General features: G+C 39.3%; 2 protein-coding genes and 1 pseudogene across 9 annotated transcripts; all 3 read left to right on the forward strand.

Moving 5' to 3' along the window:
- Positions 1–1,002: 1,002 nt before the first annotated feature.
- Positions 1,003–9,438, forward strand: LOC135652622 (pentatricopeptide repeat-containing protein At1g71490-like). The gene is made up of 5 exons (XM_065173706.1): positions 1,003–1,233; positions 2,173–3,031; positions 5,655–6,159; positions 6,458–8,179; positions 8,276–9,438. The coding sequence occupies exons 4-5, from the start codon at positions 6,769–6,771 to the stop codon at positions 8,674–8,676; spliced, it is 1,812 nt and encodes a 603-aa protein (XP_065029778.1). The 5' UTR covers positions 1,003–1,233; positions 2,173–3,031; positions 5,655–6,159; positions 6,458–6,768; the 3' UTR covers positions 8,677–9,438.
- Positions 9,439–9,717: 279 nt separating this feature from the next.
- On the forward strand, positions 9,718–17,323 carry LOC135652621 (pentatricopeptide repeat-containing protein At1g71490-like). 8 transcript variants are annotated; one of them, XM_065173702.1, is made up of 8 exons: positions 9,718–12,415; positions 12,580–12,752; positions 12,940–13,008; positions 13,708–13,852; positions 14,020–14,080; positions 16,247–16,316; positions 16,907–16,990; positions 17,098–17,323. In XM_065173702.1, the coding sequence occupies exon 1, from the start codon at positions 9,733–9,735 to the stop codon at positions 11,899–11,901; it is 2,169 nt and encodes a 722-aa protein (XP_065029774.1). In that variant the 5' UTR covers positions 9,718–9,732; the 3' UTR covers positions 11,902–12,415; positions 12,580–12,752; positions 12,940–13,008; positions 13,708–13,852; positions 14,020–14,080; positions 16,247–16,316; positions 16,907–16,990; positions 17,098–17,323. The 8 variants fall into 8 exon arrangements, with proteins under 8 accessions (XP_065029774.1, XP_065029773.1, XP_065029772.1 ...); XM_065173701.1 differs by having other exon boundaries at positions 13,708–13,847; XM_065173700.1 differs by having other exon boundaries at positions 12,568–12,752; positions 13,708–14,080.
- A 580-nt stretch (positions 17,324–17,903) lies between these two features.
- On the forward strand, positions 17,904–22,801 carry LOC135653014 (pentatricopeptide repeat-containing protein At1g71490-like; annotated as a pseudogene).
- Positions 22,802–23,923: the final 1,122 nt, after the last annotated feature.

The following is a 23,923-nucleotide window of genomic DNA, read 5'->3' on the forward strand; positions in this document are numbered from 1 at the left end:
TCCTCTTTCAAATGCGCCTTTTTCGGATCCAATTCAACATCGTAAAATTAAATCATACTTGACCACTTCAAAGCGAATAATTCCTTATAACTTAGAAAACTCATACTATCAATGACTACTATCAAACCTCATTAAGTATCAAATAAATAATTAATTAATTAAACCGATTACCTAATATCTAAACTTATAAAACTTCAAATTCATCCTAAATCCGATTAAAAAAAAGTTGCTATTGACTAATGAACGTTGATACGATGCAAAATTCACTGAGTTTCACATAAATATCCTCATAAAAATTTTGAATAGTATATTCACCATCGTAAATTCTACTATCTTTCATATATATCCCTTTCGTTAACTTACATCTAAAAAATAAATAAATATCCACTACTAAAATCCTATTTATAGTAAATATATTTAATATTTTAAAATATTTAAAAACTTCATATATATTATAAAAAATTCTTTATATTACATAAATGTACATGACGTTCGTACATGAATTTAAATCTGAAACTTACCACTTGTATAATAAATATTATACTAAATATTTATGTCAAGGATAGCTGAAAAGGATTATTATTGTCAATTTTGGTTTGGGCTTTGGATATCTCTGTTGCAGCTATACATATAAGTAACTTAAATTTAGACGCATATATACATAATTCCCTGATATATATACATATATACATATATATATATATATACATACATATATATATATATACATACATATATACATATACATACATATATATATATACATATATATATACATATACATATATATATACATATATATATATATATACACATATATATATATATATACATATACATATATATATACATATATATATATATACATATATATATATATGTATATATATATACATATATATATACATATATACATATATATGTATATGTATATATATATATATATAAGTAATTTGGACGATATAAAATTGTACGGCAAATCCCGGTTCTTTAGACCGGAGACGACGTGCGACGACAAACGTTAAACCTAAACGTAGTCTGGTCGCTCGTGGTGCGGTCTCTCATTTTGTGGCGATTCCTCCGGAGGCCTTTTCCTTGGCTTAGGTTCTCGAATCGAATTCTTTCTAGGGGAGCATTCGATCTGTGCTTTCCCGGGGGGCTGAAGCTGTTGTTCTATCTGTCCCGGGTTCCTCTTCGTAATCGTTCAATTGCTTTGCGTTGCGTTAAAAGATGGTATTTTTTTGACACCGATTTGTGTTGTGATGTTAGTTCTGTATTGTTGTTTTGCTGTTCTTCTCTTCTGGAATGTTCGTCGGGAAGGAAAGCAATTGCGTTTCTGCTGATGTTATGGTTTTTGGGTGGTTTTGTGGGTGTGGCACTCCTATCTGAGTTCGCTTGGTTTCCTTTAACTGTATGTTCCATCTTATTGTAATTATGCGTTGGATACGAAAGAAAAAGGGGGAATTGCCTTTTAGTTTTGTTTCGGCAGAATGATATCTCAATTGTAATTGGAAATGAGAAAAAAAATGCATTTTTGGTTTATCCTGCTCATTATATTGATATAATCATTAGAATACGAATTTGTATAGTGTTGAATCGTCAATTGCTGAGAAAAAAGTTAGCATTTTATTCTTAATTATTCCCCGTTAGTCTTGAAATAGCGTTTTATGGATTCCTCTTATGTATGAGACACTTCACCAATAAGACTTTAAGAAAACCAACTATAACTAAATGCATCTACTTCCCTTTCCTTAAATTTGCTATTCTGTGTGTTATTAGTTTATCCTGCTCTTTATAATGATTCAATGGTATATTTTGAGTGTCGAATCATCCATTACTTAGAAATGAAGTCAGCCTCTTATCCCTAATTTTTCATTGCTGGTCTTGAAATTACGTGCCATTGATTTTTTTTAGATGAGAACTAAACACATTTAGTTTTCTTTTCCTAAGTTCACTGTCATTTGTGTTATTGATTTATCTGTAGGTTAGATTTCTTAAACAAAGATTTTTTCACTTTCATGCTGTTGGTTTTCACATAATTTTTTTTTCTGCTCTTAGGATCTTTAAATTGGATTTATTGGTAGTTTTTGGTTGAATCGATGAATATACTACAAAAAGTTTTGACTAGGCATAGTTTCTTTGATTTTCACTATTTTATGGTTTTGTCTGTAGGGCTTGTTTCTTGTTGTCTCAGAAACCTCTTCCAGGTTCTCGTGGAGTAGGAGGTATGAACGGTGAATTGTTGTGGCGGTTCATGGATGTTCGGACAAGGCTCATTACACCAATTTGTCCTGACTATGCGGAGATGTTTGGAAGAATATTTTGAAGAAGGATGGCTGTGTAGTTACTGCTGGTTGGCCCCTGTATGATGCCTCTGATCCTACACTCAAGATTGCTAACAAGTACTTGCAGGACTTAGTGTTAATGAGGAAGTTGCTTCGGAAGCAAGTGTCTGGTCCTAAGAAGGCTAAAAAAGGGGCTACAATTCCTGCAACAGAAGAAAGCAAACTAACAGTAGGTCTTATATATGTGAATGAGCAATTTTATGGGTGGAAAGAAGAATGCTTGAGGATACTTCAAAGCAAATTTGACAGAGAGAGATGCTCTTTTGCACCTGATCAGGAGATACTTGAAGCATTAAAGCAGGGTGTCATTGGGCAGGATTCGAACTTTAAGCAAATCCAGAAGCTTTGTATGCCATTCCTGAAATTCAAGAAGGATGAAGCATTGTCTGTTGGTCCACAGGCTCTGGATTTGAAGCTCCCTTTTGGTGAAATTCAGGTTCTTCAGAAGAATTCTGACTTGATAAAGTGGCAATTGGGTCTTGAACATGTTGAAGTCTCTCTGCATCAGATGAAGTTGCAAGAAGTAAAGGTGGTTCATGTATCTCATTGCTAACTCAGAATCCCCCTTCACCTGGCAGTCCTGTTGCCATCTTTTTGAGCAAGTTAGATTATACCACAGTTACTACTGCAGAATTGGAGCCTAAAGAAGCACTTTGGAAACTTTTTGCTGGGAAAGACTGCTGCAGGTTTGCTATCTTCTTTCTTTGCAAACTCAAAGTTGTTGTGTATGTAGCTTAGATCGAGCTATTCATGTTATAAAGAATAAAATAACTTAGGTTCATTTGTGTTTTTTAAATAAGTCATGTAATGAATAAAGTTGTTATGCATTATTTATGTTCTTGCCAATGCTATTAGTGTATAGATACCATCTAGGTATTCTTTGTCACATTTTAGACCAAAACTTACCGAAGCTGTTTTTTTTTTTCTTGGCGAACTTCAAATATTTCTATTTCTGTTTTTATTTAGTGCTTGGTTTAAAACTTCTATTTATCAGTGTGAATATTGAAAATAAATATAAAAGCTACTGGTAGTTTCCTAAAAAATGACTTTGCTTTTTGAATTTTCAACTATTGTCAATAAATTCACATGAAAGAATAAGGATTGCCTTTTTTGGGTACCAAACATGTTTCGACAATTTGATAGAATGGTACATACCGGTCTATACCGATGTACAAACATATGGTATGTTGGTGCGTACCGATGGTTTGGCGAGGAGGAAAAGAGCAGCAACAGCGTACTTGGGAAGCAGGAGAATGACATTGTCAAAGTGGCAGCGGCGAGGAAGCATTGAAGTAGCAGTGGTGAAGCGGCAACAGCGAGGCAGCACCATCTTACGCGAGAAGAGAGCTTGTGTTCATGAGCCCTAATCTGTTTTTTTTAAATGCTGATTTGGAGAGGGCCCCACCATTTTTTATTTTTTATTGATTTAACTGGACTGCCTGAAATGAGGTGATCCGTGTATCGACCCATGCCTGTATTGGTCCATTCTGCCCGTACCATATTGATTTGGGCGGTATAACAAACATTGTGAAGGATACAAATCAAAGTAGAAAAGATAATTTTTCAATAATTTTCTAAGTTGGTGGAATAAATCAAGTAAATAAAACACAAGGAATACATCATTTTGTTTTTTCAGTTACAGTGCATTTAGATGGAAAGTGTATTCGACACATTCTGCATGACATTTGGTCATGTGCCGTTTACGTGCTTCTGTGAATTATTGTCTTTAATTGACTGAAGCCTTCACATTAACTTGGAAAACGAAGGCACTGTAATCAACTTCCTGTCCTTATTTGATTCATGCACTTGTTAACTGGCTTTATAACTATTTGCATCTTGTTTGTTCACTCTCTCAATATAAGGTTGCAGTGGATAAAAAAACTCCAAATAGATTTTCTACTGATGCAAACAGATTTCTGTGTAGTTTGTGACAAGGTTTGCAGTTTCGGTTACTGGACTTGTGCTGGTCCATGGCTGGACTGGTATGGATCTGATCCATTTCGGCATACCTTGTGTCGGTACTGGAATGTACCACAAACTGATTAGAGGAGGGAGAGGAGGGGACGAAGAAGGAAGAGAAAGCAGAGGAAGAATAAAGAGGAAGAAGAAGGAAAAGAGGAAGAAGGAAGAAAAAGATGGAAGAAGAGGAGGAGAAGAAGAAGGAAGAAAAGAAGAGGAAGAGTGGCAATGGAGGAAGAGTACCCCAAAACCATGTTGGCGGCGTGCAGTGGGCAACAGAGGGGCAGGCAGTGATGGATGGCAACGTTAAGCAGAGGAAGAGAGAGAAGTCGCGATCCCTAATTGCAACTCCATTCTCTTTAAACAGTTATATTTTCTTAATGGTTCAGACCGGACTGCCCTGGGCTTCGACCAGTAAATTTTGCCTGGTACAAAACCGAACCCAACCGGGCTAAATTGCCATCACTGGTTTGTGATTGAATTGGAAAGGATTTGCCAAAAATGTAGCTGTGACTCATTCTTTATGGTTGATGGGTATAGCATGTCTGTTGTGGATATATTTTAGGTTACTGAACCGCCGCAATTGTGGCATGAATCGTTCAAATTTCACTTAATGTGATAGGTGGTGCTAAATGATCTGAGAGTAGGAATTTTCTGAGATATGCCAATTTGTTGGTGCTTTTGTTGTCTTTTTTCATTTCTGATTTTGTTTTGGACACACAATCTTTGATTGAATTGTATCTATGAATGGGATATGTTTTAGAGCAGCTTCAGTAGATTGTGAAGCTTGATGCTTCAATTTTTGGTTTTCTCAAGGATAAAATGAAGTTCTTAACAGTATCTTTGGCAAATTTTAGAGTATTAGAACTAATGACCACTCTTATTTTAAGATGATTCTCCTGTAATCTTGTTGGATACTGAAGTACACTGGTGGGAGGAAGATGTGGAATGTTATTTGGAAATCTACTAACAAGTGTTCTAAAATGTTTTTCATGTGACCGAAGACATGATTGAGTCATTTGACTATGACTGAATTCTATACGGCTTCAAGATGCAGTATTATGATTAAATAACCGTGAATGTCGCTGTATATGCCAAATTGATTACAGCTTGTGTTGCAATGCATGCAGTTGAAGATATGCCATATTTGGATTATATTTTTTCCTCATTATATCTGTTACTGTTACTACTGTGGTTGTGATACGATTATGCTAATCTTTTAAGATAGTATCAGTTTACTTATCATTTTTTGCTTAGATAGGTTTGTAATGATTATAAACAACTTGTCATAGGTGACAAAATTCTTGATGTGACCAAAGCTTACTGTAACTAAAGGCTTTTGTCATGCAGGTGTGTGCAGTAGCAACTTTAATAAACTGGGTAGCTTACAGAATCTTGGGTTTTTTATTTTGAAAATCTCTTCCCATGGGTAATATTTGATACATAAAGGTGTTCAATGATAGTGATCTGTTGCTACATAATCATGGCATCATTGTTTGAGTTGGTATGCCAAAAAAGAATGGAAAAGAGTCATTCTGATGGTGCATATGTATTCACATGTGGATCTAAATATACCCTGCCGATATCTGATACTTTCACTTGTCACCGGTGTGTATAGATCAATTTTTTTGCTCATGTCTTTAAGTCTACCAAAGTGAATTTTCACAGTTTTCGACTGGATGGCTTCTCAGGAATACCTGTGTAGAGTTTTGCGCCCTCCATGTGCTCTGCGGCATCGACCTATATTTGTTTTACCTGTCTCAGTGATTCTCCATTTTCTCTGGATCTCTTTCTTAATTCACTACTTGAATTCCAAGCAGAAGCGATATCAATTGGGAGCTGACCACCATGCATGGTATGTTCTCCAAAGTTGTTGATTCATTTTTCTTTACTTGGATCTGTTAGCTTTGAAGCTTGGATTGTTATTGTAAGTTGACAGCATCAGTGCTGGTTGGGTATACAGATGGTGATCAATCCACAGGTAGCCTCTTGTAACGTTGGGCTCGCTGTAACTGAGTGTGAGAGATTGACGAATGTTGTGTCTTTGCAGCAAGCAATTTAGTTCTCATAACTTTTTGTGTTTCTCTTGATTTATTGTCTTTTTTATATAGATATCATCTGGTTCTAAATATTGCATTGACTGATCCATGCAGCTAAAGGAGAGCAGCCAAACAGATGTCACGAGGACGAGAAACATACAAGGTCGATCTTGACCGTCCAGTTAGATCCGACGATCCAGGTTGATAAACGGACTACTCTGGATTACTTGCCCTAATCATGCCTCCTCTTTGCAAGAGAGAGTTGCGTCCGACCCGATAGCTCATCGGATCGGGTTTAATTAGTTTATTTGTTGGGTTCCGTGGCTACCCGATAAGGCCATTTCCGAATCAAAACAATTAGATACGTTTCGAATGAATCAAACCACCACTTCCGCCGCACCACACCGTGATGCGTCGAGACGTTGATGCGCTCCTCTCCTCCCAGTATTTCATCGAACACCTTCGACCACATCGACAGGTGCATCCCCATACGATGGTGGAGTGCTCTCCCCTCTCCCCTTACCAACTCCCAAGCACCGGTGCTACCGGCGAAGGCCCTCCCTTCGGCTGCACGCAGCTCTCAACTGCGCTCCATTGTGGCCTTCATCCAGTCCGCCTCCGCCGTCGGCCACCTGTCCGAGGCCTTCGCTGCCTTCTCCGACCTCCGCCTCCGCTCCCCGGACGTGGCCCTTCTTCTGCGCCCTCTGTCGTCCCTCCTCTCGTGCTGCACCTCCCGCAGCGCCATTCCAGAGGGCCGGCAGCTCCACGCGCTCGTCCTCGCCCTCGGCTTCCAGGACCACGCCTTCCTGCTTCCCAAGCTCACCTCCTTCTACGCCGCAGGCGGTCTCCTCTCCGACGCCACCTCTTTAGCCGAAAGTTCGAGCAATAACCGTTCTTTGGCTTGGAACTTCCTCGTATCTGCGCATGCCCGCTGCCGGCGTTGGAAAGGTGCGATTTTTTCCTACAAGCAAATGGTTGAGAGGGGCGTCAGGGTGGGCAAGCATGCCTACTCGTCCGTTCTCCGCGCTTGCGGCGAGATGGGTGACCTGGGCTTAGGAAGGGAGATTCATGTTTGCATGGATGCTGCTGGGATAGAATTGGATTTGTGCGCTTGGAACTCTTTAGTGGCCATGTATGTGAAGTGCGGTGCACTGGACGCCGCGAGGAGCCTGTTTGATGGAATGCCTGAGAGAGATGTTATTACTTGGAACTCGATGATCTCGGCATATGCTTCGGTAGGAAGGTGGGAGGAGGCGTTTGAGTTGCTACAGTCGATGCTTGAGGGCCCAGGAGTGAACACCGTAACTTGGAATGCTATTGTTTCAGGGAATTTGCAGTTGGGTAACCATTGGGAAGTGCTAAGGTTGATCTCCCGGATGAGAATCAGTGGTTCAGCTGTGGATCATGTGACATTGGTCATTGGACTAAAGGCATGTTCTAAAGTTGAGTCTGTGAGGATTGGAAAGGAGATTCATGGAGTGGCAATTCGAATTCACTGCGACGGGATTGAAAATATTGTGAATACTTTGATCACAATGTACTCCAGGTGCAAGCACACAAGCTATGCATACATTCTGTTTAGAATTAATGCCATGCAGAGTCTGATTGCTTGGAATGCCATGATTTCAGGAGCTTTACATGCAGAAAAACCAGAGGAAGCCTATTTTCTTTTCCATAAGATGATCGGCTCTGGCATGCAACCCAACTTTGTTACAGTTATAACCATGCTTTCCTTGTGCACTCGTGTTATGAACTTCGAGCATGGACGAGAACTACATTGTTATATAACCAAGCAGGGATTTGAAGACCACCTGGCCCTTGGCAACTCTCTCATTGGTATCTACTCCAAATCAGGAAGAATGGCAACTGCCCAAAGGCTTTTCAACATTATGAGAGATTGTGATGTGGTCTCTTACACTTTGTTGATTGCAGGTTACGGAATGCAGGGGGAAGGAATCACTTCGTTGAAGCTATTCCAGCAGATGATTAGCAGTGAGATTGAACCAGACCATGTAACAATGGTAGCCATACTCTCAGCCTGTAGCCACTCGGGACTTGTGACTGAAGGACAGTTGTTGTTCAACCACATGATCAGTGTATATGGCATTGCACCTCGATTGGAACATTTCTCTTGCATAGTCGATTTATACTGTCGGGCAGGTCTCCTCAAGAAGGCAGAAGAGTTAATCAATCAAATGCCTTTTGAGCCAAGCATTGCAATGTTAGCTACCCTTGTTGGTGCTTCTCAGGTTCGTGGGAACAAAGAGATTGGCCAACGAGCTGTTAAGAAGCTTTTGGAGATGAAGTGGGGCAATCCCAGCCACTACAGTTAGTAGTAGTCATGTTTGCTTCAGCTGCATGTTGGCTGGAGCTTGGCAACACTATGGAAATCGGCAAGGCTCCCAATTGTTTATGGTCATGGCAGTGAAACTATTGAATCACTGTCCACATCATACTCCTATATTACTTTTTGGATTACTTGATCACACATAATATCCTGGATATACACATGGAGTGGGGAATTAGATTGTTATCATGTAACTGGGTGAAAGTAGATTTTGTGATAAACCAAAGAACATGTTTGTGCCTCCTTTATAGTTTTCTTTTGGGAAATTCATGGTTCATAATTGCAGTGATACATGTGCATGTGGATGGAACTGAAATACCAGAGAACATGCTGAATCTGATGAGAAATAAAGCCAGCAACCATGTTGGATGGACAAGGATTGAGTTGAGGTACTACAGGTTGAGTGCACTTGCCAGCTTCAATGGTTATCAAGGTTTAAATTGGTAATAAGATTATCTTCTATGACTTTCTCATTGTGCATCAATATGGGCTAGTTTGTAGTTTGGACAAAACCATCTCCTAAGGCTCTGCCCTTGATGAATCTCAAGTCTTTGTCATAGTCAACATACTTTTGTTTTTCTCTTGCAATTGTTGTTGTTTTGTTGTATAGACAATTGCTTTGGTATACAAAAGAGATGATACAGCCAAACATGGAGGGCAGTGTTGGATGGAAGTGTTTGGACAAACAGAAGCAATACTAACAGGATTTTATTGTGACATTGCATGAAACTATGATCTGTGTTCTCAAGTCTTATCATATGGAATCCAGGCCAAGAGAAAGGGCAACAATTGATTTCTCATTTGTTTTCAACCCTGAAATTGTATGGTCATTTCTGTGCCAACTACTGCGAGCAAGTATTTTTATGCACAATTGTATCAGGCAAAAAAAAAAAAAAAAATATATATATATATATATATATATATTATTTAACAATCGCTTTTTTTATTGGATCCTGTTGTTCTTTATCATTAGATAATGTATATTGGCTCAAGACACAATGTGTGTATATATATATATATATAAAGGCCAACTTAAACTCCAATGGCCGTGTGTGCTGCAATGCTTCAAGCCCAAACTCACGTCCCAAATCCATGGAAGAAAGCGCTCCTCCACCTCCCCCTCCTCGCCCAGTCACCACCACCTGCACCGTCAGAACCCGAAGCTTTAGAGGCATCTCCGCCTATCCACCACCACCACTCCCTCATCTCCTCCATCAAGGCGCTCTCCGCCCAGGGCCACCTCTCCGAGGCCTTCACTGCCTTCTCCCTTCTACGTCTCCGCTACCCCGCTTCCTCTCTCCTTGTCCTCCATTCTCTCTCATCCCTCATCTCATGCTCCTCTTCCCAGAAGGCCGCCCGTCAGGGCTTGCAGCTCCATGCCCTCACCCTCTCTTGTGGCTTGCATGACCACCCTTCTCTACTCCCCAGGCTAACCTCCCTCTACATCACGTTTGGCCTCCTCCCGGATGCCCACGCCCTCGTCTTTTCCTCGCACAGTTTGGAGGTTCTCCATTGGAACCTGTTGATCTCTGCGTACATGAAGGACGACCGCCCTTCCGATGCGCTCCTCGCCTATAGGCAGCTGGTTCAGATAGGCATCCAGCCTGATAGATTCACCTACCCGTCGGTTCTTAGGGCTTGTGGCGTCGTGCTCGACCTGGAGTTTGGGAAGGAAGTGCACAGGTCAATTAATGACAGCTGCATGGAGTGGAACATTTTTGTCCAGAACGCGTTGACCGCAATGTACGCAAAGTGTGGCGCCTTAGGTTTTGCGAGGAAGCTGTTTGACGAAATGCCGGAGCGAGATGTGGTGTCATGGAATACTATGGTGTCAGGGTATGCATCACGGGGAATGTGGGAGAAAGCATTCCAATTGTTCGAACAGATGAGAGCGGAGAACTCAGAGGTGAATAGCGTTACGTGGAACACAATCGTCGGTGGTCATTTGCAAAGGGGCAATCCCAGAGAAGCATTGAGATTGATCTCTGAGGTGACCATGCATGGGTCTGAGATTGACTTTGTGACGCTGGTCGTTGGTCTGAGTGCTTGTTCTCATGTTGGATCTTTAAAATTGGGGAAAGAGATTCATGGGTTTGCGACTCGTTGCTGCGGTGATGGGATTGAGAGCGTCCGCAATGCACTGATTACAATGTACTCTAGATGTAAAGACATGGAGCACGCTTGCCTTTTGTTTCAAAAGGCCAAAATGAGGAGTTTGGTCACATGGAATACAATGATTGCCGGCTTTGGCCTGTCAGACCAAGCAGAGGAAGCTTCTTTTGTAATTCGAGACATGGTACAATCAGGAGTTCAACCAAACTATGTAACCATCGTGACATACCTCGCCTTATGTACCCGTGTTGCAAACCTTCAGCATGGGCAAGAGTTGCACTGCTACATCACTAAACATGATTTCAAGGGATATCTATTACTCTGGAACTCCCTTATTGACATGTACTCAAAGTCAGGAAGAATCTTAGCTGCTAGAAGGGTCTTCGACTTGCTGACCAACCGTGATCAGGTGTCATACACTTCAATAATAGCAGGTTACGGAATACAAGGTGAGGGAACTGCTGCCTTGAAACTTTTTAATCAGATGATTGACAGTGGGATCAAACCTGACCACATAAATATGGTGGCAGTCCTCTCAGCTTGTAGCCACTCTGGACTTGTGTCCCAGGGTCATAAGCTCTTTAAAATGATGACTGACTCATATGGCATTGCGCCACAGATGGAGCACTACTCTTGCATGGTTGATCTACTTGCTCGAGCCGGTTTGGTTAAAAAGGCAGAGGAACTTCTTCATAAAGCTCCACTACCGCCGACAGCTGCAATGTGGGCAGCTCTTGTTGGGGCATGCCAGGTATATGAGAACACTGAGATTGGAGAAAGAGCTGCAAAGAAGCTCCTAGAGATGGGGACGGACAATCCTGGGCACTATGTGCTGATTGCTAACATGTATGCAGCTGCTGGATGTTGGGATGAGCTTGCAAAGGTGAGGACATTGATGAGGGACTCGGGTGTTAGAAAATCACCCGGTTTGGCTTGGGCTGATTTAGGGAATGGATTTCATCCTTTCCTAGTGGGGGATAGGTCGAACCCCCTGGCACCTGAGATATATGAGGTGTTGGATACATTAACTGGGCAAATGAGTGATCCTGGGTCAATAGAAAATTTGGATTTGGAATCTGTCGTTGACATTGTAGTGTGAGAGAGTAACAGGGTTCAGGTGAAATATCATCTCCTAGCTTCTTTAAGTGACCTGTCTATGTAGACTAGAGTCAAAGAATTCTTACAAGTACTCTCTGCCCAGGATTTCAAAATCAATGGTCGACATGGGCAATAGATCATGTGAGCATATGGACATATTGAACCTTAGGATTGCTCATTGGTATACTGACCGATAACAGACAACTCATCGCAGATTCACAAGCAGTGCAGTGAAAACTACCAGTTGGACTCAGTATTATCGAGTAAATTGCTGCAACTAATTCTCTTTGATTGAAGAACATAAATTTTTTTGTCAGCTGAGTGCTAGTCAATGGCTGATCCTAGAGTCTCTACAGTAGAAATGCAAACCAGTTACTCCCTCATAATCTGGTTCTAGTTATGTAAAAATGGCTAATCAATAATGCTTACTTGTCTGGCTCAAGCTGACACAACCTACAGAAATAGTGGCACTCAACATTGGATAGCCTCATCTTGCAGGGGTTCAGACTGAAGAGGTGGGAATTCAGTTATTCAGTGAATTTTGCTAGTCATTTATATCATGGTCTTGTGATTATTTCAAATATGTCATTATTTTACAGCAACGGATAGCCTTTTCATGGTCTTATATGTATGTCATGACATTATTGATTGATTGATGCTTATTCAGCCATTTTTACAGGACATGTTAAAGAAATTGACCACAGTTAGTGGAATGACAAGCAGAATTGGACTAAAAGCTTCTCAGTGTTTTGCTTTGAATTAAAAATGACGAAATAAGCCTTTGGATGTGACTAGCAAATGTAAAAGCTTGAAGAGAACCAAGGCACATGTTATTGGGCCAGCAAAGTCAAGGTGTTGATTGTTGAGACATGGACTATCTGATTGTTCTATAAGATTTTGCTAGGAATTTTTTTGTTTTGATGAGTTATTACGCTTTGGTACACACTGTTTTACCTCCTTTTTCATCTATGTTAATCATCATCTCAAATTGTCAACTTTTTACTAATTAATTGAAGTCTTGCTTGTTTTGATTGTCCAGGTATATTGACCTTCCTGCTATGAACAATTCTACCTCCAATGATGGTTCTGAGTCTCTAAACTGCTAGAGGTAATAAAAAACGTTTTCTTTGATGCTTTGCTTGTTGTCCAACTAGCATCAATTTTGTTTATTTATTTTCAAAATTTTACCATGGAATATTTCTACCCTGTAAAATACTTGTATCATTTTCAGTTTTCTCTCTTTTTTCAATTAAACAGAATCGATTTATTTTCTGAGATCGAATCAAATTAAAAGTCAATGTCATAGTATTTTTGGATTGACTTACACTTATTTTTTTTTCCCATGTAAAACTGTTTAAAACCAATGTAGCTGCACTTTAAGTACGTTCTTTTATTATAATCCATATCAAAATATCTTTAAACCGTTATTATGAAATATTTACATTAAATATTAATAGCTAAAATTAATAATTGAAATTGTATTTAATATGATTAAGTTGTTCTTAATAAATTAATAACTTGAGTAAATACACCACACCCATGAGTGCGACCGAGTGCCGTGCGCTCGCACGGATCACAATGCAGGAGTTGTGAACGACCCGATCATTAAGCAATCCCGCTTTAAGATCTGTGCAATAAAACGCGCCGTACGTCGTCACACTTCAACGATCGAGAGCCAACTGCTCCGGTCGAATGACAGCTGGTGATGACTTGTCATTACCACGCATCATGCTCGTGCTCTTCTTCCTCACTCCCCTGTGGATCCGCTAAGGTTTCGATCTCTGACCCGTCGGAACAATCTCCGCAGCATGCCGGATCGAGCTTCTCCTCACCGAGAGCTCCCCGTGGCAAGATTCGGTCAGGTTTTTGCCTCCCGGAGTGCTCGAGGTTTAGGGTTCGTACTTGCCAGCTATAAATTGCTCCGAGTAGCTCTCTGATGGCGGCCCAGCTAAGTGCTATCTCATCTCTTCTTTTCTTTGGCCGTTCTTTCGTTTCAGGGGCTTCATTTACGTATATTGTTCGATTGGATCTGCGGAACATCGCCAAGTTCTTTTCTTTATAGCTAAATCAGATTAATATATTTTTTGTTTGATAAGTTTCCTTTTTTCCGTTTATTTAGTCTTCTTGCAGATAATTAGCTTCGTCTGCGTTTGCGGGACACGAAGTACATATAGGAAAAGGTAACTCTGTCGATGGAGATAATGCAGTTTACTTGCTTTTCGTGGATAGAGGTTCAATTTCATTGTTGATTGTTAGCTGTAGCTTTCGACTTTGTTTTTGTCAACTTGTTCAATTTTCTGATGCGTGTGATGAGATCCCACCTGATCTTTTGGTTGATCTCTTTCCATGTTCGAGCAGTGAAATCTGTCTTAAAAATTTCTGAGACCAGAAGATTTGGATTGCTTTGATCCGTTCACTATCATGCTGGAGTAGTAGTTGTATGATTCATTTGAGTACCTAGAGATAAAGCTAGTTTTGTTTTGCATATCTCGAGGATTTCAGTGCATCAGCAGTATGTGCGGAATCTGTGTTCCGTGTGATTCAATGCCGATGCATTTGGTGTGGTGACCATTAATAACAACCCCGTCGTCTCCTCAATCACCCTGTGTAGTTGTTTCATGATCGAGGGTCTATGGGCTTGTTCACCTGAGGTGTTACTGCGGATTCATTGGTAAATAGTAAAGAGCTAGAGGACAAGGAGGTCACAAAATATAGATGGAAGACAGCAGGATCGAGATTGTAGGAAGCACAAAAGTGGTGAACCCACCACGTACCTACGTCGGAGATATGATAACTAACGTCGAGGGAGTGGTAAGCAACACAAGTGACCTGATGGACGTGATAAGCCATGAGGAAGTTGGTAAGCGGGATCGAGATTGTAGGAAGCACAAAAGTGGTGAACCCACCACGTACCTATGTCGGAGATATGATAGCCAACGTCAAGGGAGTGGTAAGCAGCACAAGTGACCTGGTGGACATGATAAGCCATGAGGAAGTTGGCATCGTAGATGGACACATCATAGGCCCAATTAAGGAAGGCACGTCTAGCTCGTAATAGATCGTTGCTCTTTTGTCGCTCTGCATTACATCAGCATCGATGCAGACATCGAGTATCTATTTTGTCGCTCTATATCTGCATCAGCATCGCTCGACAACTACGTCGCACTGACACAATTGTTGTGGCTCCTAACGGTACCGTTGTTTGTCACCATTGAAAACATAACTAAGATGTTGAAATTATTTTTTTGTCCATTATTTTCATGTTTCCGTCGGTAAAAGCAATAATGTTATAGAAAATAAAGTTAGATACTTGGAGGTTTACCAAAACCATAATTTAGTGGGGATTTAATGGAGTTATTGGACACTACTACTCAAATGTGAGGAGATGCTTGAAATTTTGAACATGCTACTATGTTAGGGCCTCTAATCGAGTTAAAGTTATGAGTTGAAATATAGAAACAGTTGAAGAAGAGTGCATTTGCTAGTTTTCATGAATCATGGTTTTGGTTTTGTCATGTCTTTCGAGGAAAGATAAGAAATATAGAAATGGTTGAAGAAGAGAGCATATGCTAGTTTTCATGAATCATGCAACACACTTGTGAATCATGCATTGCAGGCTTTCACTTTGTATCCACCTAACAAGTTAAAAGACAATTTTTATATTCATCATATCTTTTAGATGATAACCAATATCCACAACAAGATAATGCTTTCTAAAGACAATGATTTGATCCTAGAAATTAGAACAAAACCATTAGAGTCAAACTTGATTTTCCAAAGGCATATATATGATAGGATGGCTTAGGCTTTTAAGATCTCTTCAATAGGTGGGTTGGGTTAGTAGGAGCCCATTTCTTAATAGGATGTAGCCGAAAGTGAGAGAAAATGATTTCGGATTCACAACACTCTTTGTGTCGCACACAATACTTTCAACATACACATGACATTTCTTACTCCTAAGTTCATGAATCTTATATTGGGTGAAAGCAAAATTATCTTCAAAAATTTCCTAAAAAATTCATATTTCAAGAAATTTAAAGATCACATCAACCAATCGAGATTATTAGAAATCACAACAAATGAATAAGGTGAGTTAATTTTAACTAATTATATCTCGCCTGTTCATATTCCATCCGAAAACTCCGAAGAAGTGAATTACTAGCTCAACATTATCTTGAACTGTCAATAATTTTCAATTATGCAATTGAGCTATAACATTGATCAGGTATGAATTCTTCTTTATGCTTAGAAAATGAAACTAGAAGAAGAAATAGTTAAAACACAGCTTTGTTTGTGCCATATAAATAAATGGATATGAATTATTGACAAACTATACTTGCCAACAGTCTATGGGACAAAGAAACGAAGAAGTTGCAACTTGTTACTGGTGGAAGACTATGACTTCTTAATGTAAAGGTATGGATTTCAGTACTCTTAATTTTACAGGCAGCCAAGAGTCCTTCATGTATGCTATATATTTTGATATGGTTCCAATTACAAGTGTAATATTAGTTTATTTGCATTTGATATAGATTTGGAAGAGTGAATTTGGACAAGAGATTTTGTTTAGAAAACTTTGGTTAAATGTATCAGGTCTTATAAATTATATGTCGAGATAAACTCATTGGATACTAACTAAACTCACAAAAGCATCACGGAATAAATCAAAACTAATATCGATGGAACAACTTATGATTAAGTTAAATAGAAATATATTACTATATTTGTTTTAGATATACTTTGAGAATAGTAAATCTAAATAAAATATTTTGCTTTTCAAATTATGGTTCAATGGATCATCTCTCACACATCATACTTCAAATATGCTCAATAAATACTTGTAAATAATACTAAACCCAAAACTAGTAAGGAGCAAATCTCATGCAATCATAGAGGTTCTATTTAATGGCCTCTCTTGACACCATTACTCCAGGTTAGTGCTACTTCCGAAAGTCCTGATATTATTATAATCGTCAACCTTCTATCATCAATATTCTTTTCATCAGGTCCATCACAAATGGCTTCTAAGCTCTCTGTTCTCATCGTTGGTCTCCTGGTTTTATCTCTTGTCATGCTTGTGGCATCCACTGGTATATATTAGAATCATTTCCGTCTCATTATTTGAATTCAATGTAAACATTGTTGATGATTCTCTAACTTCTTCTTATTGCTACTTAAATATTATGTTTACTTACAGAAAACCCAATTAAGGAGCCAAAAGCAACCTGCGTATCTATCGGGGTGCCATGCAAGTCGGATGGTGATTGTTTCGGGCCATGCGGACGCTTTGGTTCTCTTTCGACATGCAAACCTGATGGATGTTGTTGCTTTACATCATAACGTTTGTTAGAGGTTTGGAATGCCTCTTTGTCAACCGGCATAATAATAAGAATAATAATAATAATGTCATAGATATGTGATCATTTTGTTTGCTTTGGCTTTGGCTTTGTCTCGTTGAAATAATGATGAGGAGGAAGATTATGTAACATGGATAAAAACATTATATTTTTCTCTAAAATATCTTCTTGTTCTTTGGAGTAAATTCTGTTAGGATCATGAGCGGCACTAAGAGGGGGGTGAATTAGTCCAGCGAAAATTTTTCGTAATTTCAGAAAATTATTCGTTTCATTTAAAACCGATTCCGATGAAAATTGTTTCGATTCAATCTGTTTGAAAGAGAAGTTGAACTTGAAAGCTTTCAAAAGAGGATTATGAAGATTTGCAGAAACTATTTGAAGGTGATGATTCTTGATTTTCAAAAGTTGTATGAGCACATAATTATTATTGTAGCCAAAATAATTTACTTTCTAAAGTAAAAATAATTTGTTTCGATCATTTTTTATTGTTTTATTAGAATTTTAGTCATATAAAATGCTTAATAAATCCAGATATAACTATCACTATGAGGAAAAGACTTAATGGAAACAAAGAGATTCACATGATATATATATATATATATATATATATATATATATATATATATATATATATATATATATATATAGAGGCATCCGGCCTGATAGATTCAACTACCCGTACGTTCTTAAGGCTTGTGGCGACGTGCTTGACCTGGGGTTTGGGAAGGAAGTGCACAGGTCAATTAATGACAGCTGCATGGAGTGGAACATTTTTGTCCAGAACGCGTTGATCGCAATGTATTCAAAGTGTGGCGCCTTAGGTTTTGCGAGGAAGCTGTTTGACGAAATGCCGGAGCGAGATGTGGTGTCATGGAATACTATTGTGTTAGGGTATCCATATCGGCTAATGTGGGAGAAAGCATTCCAATTGTTCGAGCAGATGAGAGCGGAGAACTCAGAGGTGAATAGCGTTATGTGGAACACAATCGTCGGTGGTCATTTGCAAAGGGGCAATCCTAGAGAAGCATTGAGATTGATCTCTGAGGTGACCACGCATGGGTTTGAGGCTGGCTTTGTGATGCTGGTCATCAGTCTGAGTACTTGGTTCTCATGTTGGATTTTTACAATTGGGGAAAGAGATTCATGGGTTTCCTTCTCGTTGCTGCAGTGATGGGATTGAGAGCGGCCGCAATGCATTCATTACAATGTACTTGAAATGTAAAGACATGGAGCATGCTTGCCTTTTGTTTCAAATGGCTAAAATGAGGAGTTTGGTCGCATGGAATACAATGATTGCCGGCTTTCACCTGTCAGACCAAGCAGAGGAAGCTTCTTTCATTTTCTGAGACATGGTGCACTCAGGAGAACCTCCATACCTCGCCTTATGTGCCTGTGTTACAAACCTTCAGCATGGGCGGGAGTTGCACTGCTACATTATTAAACATGATTTCAAGGGATTCCTATTACTCTGGAACTCCCTTATTGACAAGTCGTGAAGAATCTTACTTGCCAGAAGGGTCTTCGACTTGCTGACCAACCGTGATCAGGTGTCATACACTTCAATGATAGCAGGTAATGGAATTCAAGGTGAGGGAACTGTTTCCTTGAAACTTTTTAATCAGATGATTGACAGTGGGATCAAACCTGACCACATAAACATGGTGGCGGTCCTCTCAGCTTGTAGCCACTCTGGGACTTGTGTCCCAGGGTCATAAGCTCTTTAAAACGATGATTGACTCATATGGCATTGCGCCACAGATGGAGCACTACTCTTGCATGGTTGATCTATTTGCTCGAGCTTGTTTGGTTAAAAAGGCAGAGGAACTTCTTCATAAAGCTCCACTACTGCCGACAGCTGCAATGTGGGCAGCTCTTGTTGGGGCATGCCAGGTATATGAGAACACTGAGATTGGAGAAAGAGCTGCAAAGAAGCTCCAAGAGATGGGGACGGACAATTCTGGGCACTATGTGCTGATTGCTAACTTGTATGCAGCTGCTGGATGTTGGGATGATCTTGCAAAGGTGAGGACAATGATAAGGGAGGGACTTCTGTGTTAGAAAGTCACCCGTTTTGGCTCAGACCAATTGAGGGAATGGATTTCATCCTTTCCTAGTGGGGGATAGATCTATGAGGTGTTGGATATATTAAATGGGCAAATGAGTGATCCTGGGTCAATTGAAAATTTGGATTTGGGATTTGCTGAGGACATTGAAGGGTGAGAGAGAAACAGGGTTCAGGTGAAATATCATCCCCTAGCTTCTTTAAGTAACCTGTCTATGGAGATAGAGTTGAAGAATTCTTACAATTACTCTCTGTCCAAGAATTCAAAATCAATGGTCAACATGGGCAATACATAATGTGAGCATGTGCACATATTGAACCTTAGGATTGCTCATTGGCATACTGACCAATAATAGACAACTCATCACAGATTCACAAGCAGTGCAGTGAAAAGTACCAGTTGGACTCAATATAATCGAATAAATTGCTGCAAATAATTCTCTTTGATTAGAGAACATAAATTTGTTTGTCAGCTGAGTGCTACTTAATGGCTGATCTGAGAGTCTCTACAGTAGAAATGCAAAGCATTTACTCCCTCATAATCTGGTTCTGGTTATGTAAAAATTGCTAATCAATAATGCTTACTTGTTTGGCTCAAGCTGACACAATCTACAGAAATAGTGGCACTCAAACAATGGATAGCTTCATCTTGCAGGGGTCCATACTGAAGAGGTGGGAGTTCAAATATTCAGTGAATTGTGCTAGTCATTTATATCATGATCTTGTGATTATTTCAAATTTGTCATTGTTTACGGCAACGGATAGCCTCATCATGGTCTTATATGAAGTGTCATGGCAATATTGATTGATTAATGTTTATTCTGCCATTTTTACTGGACATGTTAAAGAAATTGGCCACAGTTAGTGGAATGACAAGCAGAATTGGACTAAAAGCTTCTCAGTATTTTGCTTTGAATTAAAAATGATGAAATAAGCCGCTATGAACACTTCTACCTCCAATGATGGAACTGAGTCCCTAAACCACTAGAGGTAACCAAAAATGCTTTCTTTGATGCTTTGCTTATTGTCCAACTAGCATCAATTTTGTTTATTTATTTTCAAATTTTTACCATAGAACATTTCTACTTTGTAATAGACTTATTTTATCATTTCCAGTTTTCTCTCTTTTTTTCAATTAAACAGAATTAATTTATTTTTTTGAGTTTGAATCAAATTAAAATCAATGTCATAATATTTTTGGATTGACTAACACTTTTTTTTTTTCTGGTGTAACACTGTTTAAAACCACTGTAGCTGCACCTTAAGATCTATAATCTCTAAACTAAACTGATAATGTAATGTAACCTATTGAGTCCCTAGTTGGTCCTATATATTTATAGGCATAAGCGGAGGGGTATAGGATAAGTAACTATGAGACTCCCTCCCATCAAAATCATCTCCTAAGAAATCCTATTATAATTATATATTCTTTCTATTGGTCAATAATCGTAATCAGAATCCAATCAGGTCTGTAATATATCTTACTCAATTAAACAGGATCATATAATCTAACAGGCTTAGGTTAGTGCTATCTCATCTCTTCTTTTCTTTGCTTTGTGTTCTTCGACCATTCTTATGTTTTAGGGGCTTCATTTATGTGTATTGTTCGATTAGAGCTGCGGAACATCGCTTTGTCTCTTGTTAGATAGATTTCCTTTTCTTCGTTTATTCAGTCTTCTGGCAGGTAATTAGCTTCATTTGAGTAGCTAGAGATAAGCTAGTTTTGTTTTGCATATTGAGAATGACTTGTCACTAAGATTCTGTTAGTTTCACTGAACCTCACCATGTGCATGGTAGAATAAAGGTAATTGTTCAAAATTGTCTTCTACGTATACAATGTTCATATGGTGGTTGTTGTTATTATTATTACTTTATAATGTTCATGTGATTATTACCCACCTGAAGCAGCATAACATTTGGCCACCCTTTGAAGTGTTTGGAAGATTTTGCTTGTGAATGGGTAAATTTTTAATTGTGGTTGATAATATTGATCCTTGCTGGGTTGATCTTTTCCAATTATATCTTTTATGGTGATTATATTAACTCGTTGGACCTTCTGCTTCCCTGAATGCTTTAAATTGCTTTGGTGCCATGATCATGAAGGTGGACTTTATAGATTGGCGGACTGGACTATTCTAAGTTTGTTCATGTGTTCAAGTTACATAGTTGGAGATGGGATCTTATATTTTACAAGTTACATGCATTTGTGAAGTTTGGACAAAAACTCGAGCTTCCTTATCATGGACCTTAGATCAGTTTTGAGTATCTCGAGGATTTCTAAGTTATAGTTGCAATTTGGTGGAGCTTAAGTGAAATTGCTAGGCTTAGTCTTTTTAGAAGGACAGCGCTTCTCCACCATAGCATGGCAGAGGTACATTTGCAAGTTCTACATACTCTTCAATCTTGGGTTTTCAGAACCTTCCTTCATTCTCACACTTGTGTTCCTACTATGTGCCTCCTTGCAGAAGAGGGAGTCGGGCACTCTGCGCCAAGGAAGAAATAGAGACCATCGGTTATGTCTTCTTTTACTGTATTCCAGTATTCACTATGCAAGTTTTTTCAATGAGGCCAAGAATAGTGGGTAAGCAAAGAAGGTCAACTGCTTCACAAAGGCTAGTGTCTCTTGATTCTGTTGAGCACTCTTCTTCTAGCGCTTTTTCATGTTGCCCTGATTACCTACCTATGTCTTGTATATTATTGTCAGTGATCAACAAAAGGTTGCTCCGAAGGCTCATGAGTAGGGCAAGAGCATATTGCTACTGCTATTGTTGTTGCTATAGTTTTGACGATGATGGCGCTCTAGGCAAACAGCTCTGATACCATGATAAAAAGAATAGAAGATAAGAAGCTTTATTGAAGTAACTTTAGCTTGAATGCATTAGCATGTCCCTCTCCTATTTATAGGGATTAGGAGGGAAAATTTTTCTCAATAGAATAGAGGATTTTCCTCAATAGAATAGATAAGATTTCCTCGTATAGTTGAGGAAATCTTATCTTCTATCAATTCTGAGCATCAAGTTTTGCACTGTGATTGTCGTACTTATATCGGTCTACTTTTCGGTGGCAGATCTAATGGCTCTGCGAGCCGTAGAGGAAAGAGAGATGCAAGAGATGCCCTGTGATGATTGTTACTATGACACAGCTTCACTCGTGGTCAATTATAGCCATCGTGATGCCAGGAGGAGCTCTGATGTCTCTACAATCCGAGAGTCAATTATCTTTTCACACAATGATTGAGGAAAACATCTCTGGTTCAGGTGCCCCTTGTATTGGTTCACCCTATGGTTCTTCTCCAACACCTGCGAAGCTCATACTTTATCTTTGAGAAAGCCGTAGATACTAGAAAGCAACTGCAAGTGCACCCACCTCTTTTACATTTATGCTTTAATTATAAAGTTAGTGAAATCAGCTTTAGGCTGATAGACTTTTGACAATTTTGATCAGTGTTACATGAGCCTTTGCAGAATTGTAAATGATTTTGCAGGTATTGCAAATTGATAGGAATAATCTTGTCCCATACCGGTTCATCTGTCGCGAAAACATATACCTAAGGAGGACTCTTGAGTCATTATTTCTCTGATGATGCCTTGTCATAATTGCCCTGCACTAATGGTTGGCGGCATGGTGCAGCCTCAATAATCCATCATGTTAGATAAGGGACGAGAAGAACATTCCCTACTTATACGAAAGAAGGGCGATAGTCGCGGTAATCCTTCGGGCATAGCTCGTCGGCAAGTCGCCCGTCTTAACTATCTCGCCTTATCAAAATCAAAGGACGAGAGAATAGAAAAAGATGTTTGATATAATGATCTGTCAGTTAACCTGATCTTCTCTTCGATCAACTAGTATGAAGGTCAATCGACCCGGCCAAGTACCCACATATAAAAGCCACCCATAGTTCACGCTAATGGAGGGGGCTCGACACTCATGCCACCATGCAGCTTATATCATTCTCTCTCTCTCTCCTTCTCTGTCTTGCACTAACTTAAGTATCAGAGAAGTCGAGTTAGAAAACCCCCCGACATTGACCTGTTGTGCAAGACCGTTGGCACCCAGGGGACGATTCCGCTAGAAGATGACTCGATGACCGAGAGAGGACCATGCTTAAGAAGACCCCAATCCCTTTACTGACCTCTCCACTCCAAGGCCAGAGCCTCTTGCACCGGTTCATCATGTCAGCATGGAGGAGACATGAGGATGGATCTACATCTTCGACGGTGAATCAACCAGGCCGACTCACCGATCGATGATATTCATGACACCATCATAAATAAAATATTTTATTTTTAAAATTATGATTCAATGAATCATCTCTCACATATCATACCTCAAATATGCTCAATGAAAACTTGTAAATTATCATCAAATAAGACAACCGAAGACTAGTGTGGAGCGAATCTCATGGGACCGCAATGGTTCTATTTAATGGCCTTTCTTAGGCATCATTATTTGTAAAAAAAGAAAGACTTTGATAACTCTAGGTCAGTGCTACTTCCGATAGTCCATAGTGACATTATTATCATCAACCTTCTATCTTTAATTTTTGTTCTTTTCATCAGGTCCATCACTACTAATGGCTTCCAAGCTTCCTGTTCTCATCGTTG

This window comes from Musa acuminata, chromosome BXJ3-11 (assembly GCF_036884655.1).
Source record: "Musa acuminata AAA Group cultivar baxijiao chromosome BXJ3-11, Cavendish_Baxijiao_AAA, whole genome shotgun sequence".
Taxonomy (NCBI): Eukaryota; Viridiplantae; Streptophyta; class Magnoliopsida; order Zingiberales; family Musaceae; genus Musa; species Musa acuminata.

What these genes read in the sequence shown, in the direction of transcription:
- LOC135652622 (XM_065173706.1), top strand. Translation starts at nt 6,769, where the DNA reads ATGCGCTCCTCTCCTCCCAGTATTTCATCGAACACCTTCGACCACATC. An exon ending in CCTTGGCAACTCTCTCATTG is followed by an intron (nt 8,180 to 8,275) that starts GTATCTACTCCA and finishes TGTTGATTGCAG; the next exon opens with GTTACGGAATGCAGGGGGAA.
- LOC135652621 (XM_065173700.1), top strand. Translation starts at nt 9,733, where the DNA reads ATGGCCGTGTGTGCTGCAATGCTTCAAGCCCAAACTCACGTCCCAAAT.